This window comes from Rattus rattus, chromosome 3, assembly GCF_011064425.1.
Source record: "Rattus rattus isolate New Zealand chromosome 3, Rrattus_CSIRO_v1, whole genome shotgun sequence".
NCBI classification, from domain to species: Eukaryota; Metazoa; Chordata; class Mammalia; order Rodentia; family Muridae; genus Rattus; species Rattus rattus.
Window position 1 is genome coordinate 183,783,239 of NC_046156.1, and position 6,713 is coordinate 183,789,951.

The 6,713-nt window shown below is 52.3% G+C and overlaps 1 protein-coding gene across 1 annotated transcript; it reads right to left on the reverse strand.

Moving 5' to 3' along the window:
- Nucleotides 1-1,233: 1,233 nt before the first annotated feature.
- On the reverse strand, nt 1,234-6,383 carry Mcidas (multiciliate differentiation and DNA synthesis associated cell cycle protein). Its single transcript, XM_032896858.1, has 7 exons — nt 6,267-6,383; nt 6,076-6,172; nt 5,814-5,905; nt 3,653-3,725; nt 2,951-3,192; nt 1,821-1,931; nt 1,234-1,668 (listed from the first exon to the last, which is right to left on the reverse strand). The coding sequence occupies exons 1-7, from the start codon at nt 6,381-6,383 to the stop codon at nt 1,234-1,236; spliced, it is 1,167 nt and encodes a 388-aa protein (XP_032752749.1).
- Between the last annotated feature and the right edge of the window lie 330 nt (nt 6,384-6,713).

The following is a 6,713-nucleotide window of genomic DNA, read 5'->3' on the forward strand; positions in this document are numbered from 1 at the left end:
AAAAAAAAAGAATTTTGCTTTTATGACTCAGTGTGCATGTGTGTATGTGTGTGTGTGTGTGTGTGTGTGTGTGTGTGTGTGCGCGCGCGCGCGCGCATGTGCATGAGTGCGTGGCCCAGGAGTATACAGATGCCCACAAAAACCAGAGGAGAATGTCAGATACCACCCTCCCTCCCCGCTCCTTGGACTGGAGCGCCCCATTCTGAGCCATTGAAATGGATTCTGGGTACTGAAGTCCAAGCCCTCTCTGAGAGCAGCAAGCACTTCTAACTCTTGCAAAATTATAGGATGATTATTTCAAACAAATGTGTTTAGCACCTGTCCTGCATCAGCGTTTGCCTAATTGTGTGGCCTTGCCTGGTTTTGTTTCTCTGCTTTTCAAGATAGGGTTCTCTGCATAACTTTGGCTGTCCCGGAACTCACTTTGTTAGACCAGGTTGGCCTGGAACTCTGCCTGCCTCTGCCTCGCTGGATGGCCACTGCATCGCTAGGGTGGGCATGCTCCACAACTGCCAGGTTGTTTAGGGGGTGGTGGTGTTGTCGTTGTTTTCCCAACTGAAGGAACATTTTCCGGTAGTTTAGGTAGGTGTACTCTGAAGATGGGGGAATTGGGTGATGTGTTGAAACACCCAGATCACAGGGTTTTGAATCCGGAACCCTTAAATGACTGTGATTGGATGATTCTCCTCTAGTGGAAAAATCACGTCATTCCTTGCACTTTCTCTCTTCTTACAAATCTAGACTACTCTATGACTTTAAAAAAAGAAGGCTAAAACAGCCAGTTATGGTGGTGAGTACCTGTAATCCCAGCACTCCAGAAACGGAAGCAGAAAGAAAAAGAAGCAATCATAATAAGTCTGAGGCAGCCTGGGCTATGTGCCTCCTGTACCTGTCTCAAACAAACAAACAAACAAATATCAAAGCACTAGAAAATAAATACTTCTAAGTTTGACTGCGATGTGTGCTTAGCCTCAGGTGTGCGTGTGTACACACACAATTTCACCATGATAAGGTGAACAGTACACAGCTTCGGAGCAGAACTCCACTGCACAGGTAAGACTGCACTGCAAGACACGGCTGTTTCTGGGAAAAAAAAAAAAAGTTTCGGAGTGGCATTTGCTTGCAGAGAATTCTGGAAACCGGATGTGGGAAATATTTCTAGCTAGTCCCACTTGCTGACAGACGCTTCCCTCTGCACACAGGGCAGTGTTTTAGGGGAAAACACATCCCTGATCAGCTGGGGACCCAGCGGAATTTGTAACCGCCGGTGACTGTCCGGATAGTGAAGGCTTTGCCCTGGGGGAAGGCCAGAGTGCGGATGGTGCTATGGCTGCGGATGGGCGTGCTGAAGGAACCGCCTTCCTCCAGCTCACTGTGACTCAGATTCACCGAGCTGGCGCCGCAGTCGGTGCGCAGCCCTCGGAAGACACCATGGAGGTTCCTGGTGCTGCAATCCTTGCTGTCGGGCTCCTGCTGAAGCCGGGGCCGCTTTGGGTCACGGTTCTGCAGGGCTTCCTCGCAGCGCTGGGAGATGTCCCTGAGGATGGCGTCCACTTCCGCGCAACCCTGCCCGGCTTGCCCCGTGGCAGAGAACAGCTCCTCCAGGCTCCTTTTCGTCGTTGCCTTGAGCTGGAAGGGCTCGGCCGGAGACTGCGTGATCATCAGCTTCTGTGAAAGATGGGGAAGAGCGCTGGAGCCAGGGAGACTCGCCTGGGGCCACGCTGGAAGAGTCAGGTGCGCGCTACACAAGGGACACCCAGGGGTCCAACACAGGGTCACTGTCATAGTTCCAACCGTGTCCCGCGCGCTGGTCCACTTACGTCCAGCACTGAGGCCAGGTGCCGGGTCCGGCAAGCGAGTTCTTTGAGCTGCACGTTCCTCTCCCTGAGCGAGGCTATCTCCTCCTGTTTCTGCGTCAGTGTCACGTGCAGCTGCAACAGGAGATCTAGCATCAGACAGAAACGACAGTGCTGGGGCTGCTCTTCAGAAATTAATCAGACTCTGACATCATATCAGGACCGAGGATCCACGGACCTTTATTAGCCTGACAATAGCCAATTATTTGACTTTTTCAAAAACGGAAGCACTTCAATAAACTGTATCTCAATTAAAGTTAGTATGTTGTTGGGTAGTAGTCAAGAGTACTTATTTGGTCAACAGATCCTCTGAAAGTCAAGCATCCTATGTCTCCGTTTATCTATCTATAAAATGGGACTAGTGAGATTGTTCAGCTCTGTGTTGTATCAACTGAGAGGAGAAAGTAAATTAATAAGCACAGAGTTAGACACGTAAAAAACTGTCCATAAATATTGTTAGTAGTATTACCAATTGGTGGGATTCGAGAGCAGTGGTGCACATCTATAATCTCAGCACTAGGGGAAACTGAGGCAGGAGGATCAAAGTTCTAGGCATGCCTGTGTGTGCTACACAGTTGAGTGCAAGAAATAGACAGGGATTGGAAATGCAGCTCAGTTGATAGAGTAGTTATTGCATGGGATTTAGATCCCCAGTAACACATAAGCCAGAAATGGTGATGCAAGTCTCAGGAGTTCAAGGACACCTTCAGCTAACTAGGGAGTTCGAGGCCAGGCTACTTGAGACCTTATCTTGAAAAGGAAAGGAAAGGAAAGGAGGGAGAGGAGGGGAGAAAGGGAGGGAGGGGGAGAGGGGGAGGGGAGGGAGAGGAGAGGGAGAGGAGAGGGAGAGGAGAGGAGAGGAGAGGAGAGGAGGAGAGGAGGAGGAGAGGAGGGAGCTGGGACTGGACAAAGAAGAGGTGGGATTCGATCAGCTCAATTTAGCAAGTGCAGAACCAGGTTGGGCCATGGAGCAATCCCAGCTATGAGAACCACTGAGTCCACAGAAAGCACATCCCAGCCATTACAACTCCAGACTTCTGCTCTACACCAGACCCTGTCTCTATCCCAAAATTCCCAGCCACCGGTGTCCCTACTTGGTTATTCTCTATGAGAGCAGTCCCGAGTGCCCTCTGGTTCTGGTCAGCCACCTCCTTCCAGTACTGCTCCGTTGGTGGTGGTGGCAGGTCTGGAGCACAAGGCGGTGGGGGTAGCAGTGGAGACCCCAAGGCAGGTGGTTCCAGCGATGGCGAGAGACAGGACCCAAAAGACGGAACGTCACAAGGGGAAAAGGGGAAGTCACCGTCGGTCAGGGGAGGCGATGTCAAAGAGGATGAATCTGGGAGAAAGCAAGAGCTGGATTGGCTGCCCCCAGACCGTGCACAGTTGGCACAGTGCCACAGGGCAAATGCCACCCAGACAGTTGGGTTTGTATGAGTTTTCTTCATAAGGCAAAGTCCATGGTCGCCTGTCTTTCTTGGTGCTTTGTTCATATGCACCAAGCGCTCTACATACCTGCTGAGCTAACCTGAAGGAAATCAGGCAAGCATGCTGGAGCACAGAAAACATACATGTTTTGCTCCTCTGCAGACTTAACTTCCTTAACTTCTGTCCCATCCCATCACAATATAGGGACCTTATTCCCAGAACCCACACTGGGAAGTCATAGAAGCACTAAAGACCAGGCAATGTGATTTCCCCCATCGAAGGGAGAGGATATCCTAGATCCCTATTCTGACTCCCTGGTGTCATACCCCTGTCATTGAACTGCAAAGGGGGACAAGGGGGACAGCACTTGCCTGCAATGAGGTCATCCACCGCATCTCTGAAATTCTGCAGGTTGAAATCGGCTTCAGTTTGCAAGGAGGGATTCTAAAACAAACCAAGGATGTGAGTCACTCAACACTGAATCCGGCCTTCAGAGAACAATTCTAGACAGATGGACGTCCTCAGAGGTTTTAACGCTAGTCTGCACACACTCTGGTTCACAACCAGGAAACTCAAGTTTCATTCACCCGTGGCCTTGGGTTGGCTAGTGGGTTAGGCTGCAGCCTGTGAGTTCTGCTCCTGCAAGTCTCAAATACCACAGTCGAGCCTCTGGCTGTGCCAGCCCAGCTGGCGTTAGGACAGTGATCTGAGCTTCCGCATAAGTGAGCCATCAGACAGCTACCCTGACTCCTTTGACACTCTATGCACCCACAGAACTGCAACCCCGACACCCTCACCTGTCTAATGGCAGAGAGGTGGCACAAAGGCCTCCAAAGGCTAGGGGCTTAAAGTGCTAAAACCACTTCACCCATAAAGGAAGGAGAAAGGTGGCGGTGTCTAGTTTGTGTGTGTGTGTTGTTTTCACGGTCTTTAAAAGTCAGAGGTGGCTTTTCTCCTATGGTGGGATGCACCTCCATATTGCCTGGCCAGGGTTCCCAGGTCCCTGAGAGAAGAAAATGGTAATAAATAAATAAATAAATGGTGGGAGTCCAGGCATTTTCCAAATTCTCTTAAGAGATGGGCATTGGGAGTTGGCGTTTTCTTTCTTACATAACCTCTCAATTAATATCTCCAACTGTGTGTAAAGTAGGCAGAGCCCACAGAATGTTTCCTCTTCTATTAGAAGAGAATCAGAAGCTGGGGGGAGAAGATAAATTGCTCAACTCCCCAGTGGCCAGCCAGTGTCTGAGCCGTTCCTCTCTCCTGGTTCCCTCACTGTCTGTCTTTTTAGGCACCCCTGGAGGCCAGTGTCAGAAGGGGAAGGGGAATCTCTAGGACCATGGTGTGAAGGGATCTATCCCAGACACCCACCAGAAATGTTCACTGATTCCACTATTGATTCTCATCTTTGTATCAATCATTTTGTTCTCCTTAAAGCCACCCTTTACTAGTCATATGTTTGGACATAGAATCACTTACCACGATTCTAACCCTATCTGGCCCTATTTTCAAAGTACCAGATTCCCTCCTGAAAGAAAGAAGACAGATGACCTAAGCGCCTGCTGGACACTGAGGACTCTGGGTCAGGTGAGGAGAGCCCAGGTCTGTCTTTCCTTACTGGAACCTCATCAGATCTAGGAAGAACCGAGCACCCTCTGCAGGGCAGTCGCCACTCCCACCACTTGCCTTAAGATTCTACTCCAGGGCACCACCTGTTCTGAGTCACCCTGAGCTCTCTCCAAGGTTGTAAAAGCCTAGTAGAGGAGTCCTTAGAAATGTTACTCAACTACCTTGTGGTAGAATTCTTCAGAGTTCTGTACTGGGTCTGTTCCAATGGACTTTATGGTCCCAGCACTTGTTGTTAGGGAACTGGAAGTACATCTTCCTGTCGACTTAGCCTTCACCTGATAAAACCCTGGTTTCTAAGATACCAGAGCTGAGAGATGACTCTGGCTGAGATGTGTCATCGATGGCAAGATGTGGACATTGGATGAGTTAAGATGACATATTGAGAGGGAAAGGGAGGGGGGAGTCTCTCTTCTCCAAGATGGCAAAAGACTAGAATTTTGGGAGGAGCAGAGTAAGATTTTTAGAGCAGCCAAGTGCCCAATGTCCATTTCTGAAGAGGGTCATTTTCACACTAGTTTGTTTACAGAGTCCTTTGTCCTTTTCCCCAGTGACTTCCATACTTCTTTAGTACCCACGAAATACAAATGGTTCCCCGGGGGCTGGAAGTGGGTGACGAGACAGGTATGTCCACTCACACAGTCCCTCAGCCACCAGCTCCGAGTTGCTTTGTTCAGACGAATGACAAGGGGCCCTGCGGTAAAAGTTAGCCAGACCGGCTCTGGAAACTAGAACTTGATAACATACTAGGAAGGAAGAGGAATTTGGGATCTGGGAGGCTTGACTTCCTACACTCTGCTCAATGCACCTGTGCTCTCAGTCCATCTTGAGACCTTTGAGGAAATAAACGCATCAGTTTTCCGGTCGGGTCGGTAGTTAGCTAGGATCCACGCAAGGAAAGAGTACCTGAGGTGCGGGAGAATCACCACTAGGAGGCGCTTCGGTTCCGAGTAGCGAGGTGCAGTCTGCAAGGTCCTGCAGGTCTATGGTGGTGAGAGCTGCGCGGGGAGATCGGAGACAGGCACCCAGCGAACCCTAAGCCTCTGTCAGGTCGCTGCCAGGACCTTCAATGAGGACCTCGGAACCAGGGGGAGAGGGGGCTGCGGACCGTGTGCGCGGCACCCACCCGGCCTGGATAATCGGGTTGTGCAGGTGCCTCGGGGCTCACCTGGCAGCGGAGCGGGTTCTGCGTCCGGGGGGTCCTCGTACACCGACACTGGGCTGCCACCGCCGCATCCTGGGAAGGACTTCCACGGAGGAACGAACTAGCCGGGCACAGAAACGGGGAATGCAGGTCAGCGTTCAGGAAGCTGGGCTGGTAGACTCTCCCAGAGCCAGGACCGCAGCGGGCATCCCCACCTTCCTCTCCGGCTTCCCGGGCTTGCCGAGGGACCGCCGGGACAGGTCCAGCATCCTATTCGGACAGATGCTGTCGAAGGCCCGGCGTCCGGCGGAGCTGCCCTCGCACGCTTGCATCCTGGGATGAAGACCCGCACCCAGTGCTGCTGCACCTGTTGGGGCCTGAGACGGGCGACAGCGCGTGGAAGGAGCAGAGGGAGGGCCGGGAGGACAAGGGCTGTGAGGGAGGGGCGGCTCGCGCCTGAGCGCCAGAGGTGGCGCCTTCAGACCCGGACAATCTGCGCGCGGGCGGAGGCGTTAACCAACCTGGCAACCCGGCTTCCCCCGGGAGCTGTGAGCGCGGGGCCCGGGCCCGCGAGCGCCCTTTGGCGCCGCGGCATCTTAGCCGCGCCAGGCGAAGGGGGGCGGGAATAAGGAGAGAGAGAGCAGACGCCACGCGTCCTTAGC

Bases quoted from the DNA above. Each gene is read 5' to 3' on its own strand.
- Mcidas (XM_032896858.1), bottom strand. From the start codon at position 6,383: ATGCAAGCGTGCGAGGGCAGCTCCGCCGGACGCCGGGCCTTCGACAGC. The intron at 3,726-5,813 runs GTACTCTTTCCT...GGTTTGTTTTAG, and splicing joins GTGATTCTCCCGCACCTCAG to AATCCCTCCTTGCAAACTGA. The intron at 3,193-3,652 runs GCAAGTGCTGTC...GCTTTCTCCCAG, and splicing joins GGTGGATGACCTCATTGCAG to ATTCATCCTCTTTGACATCG.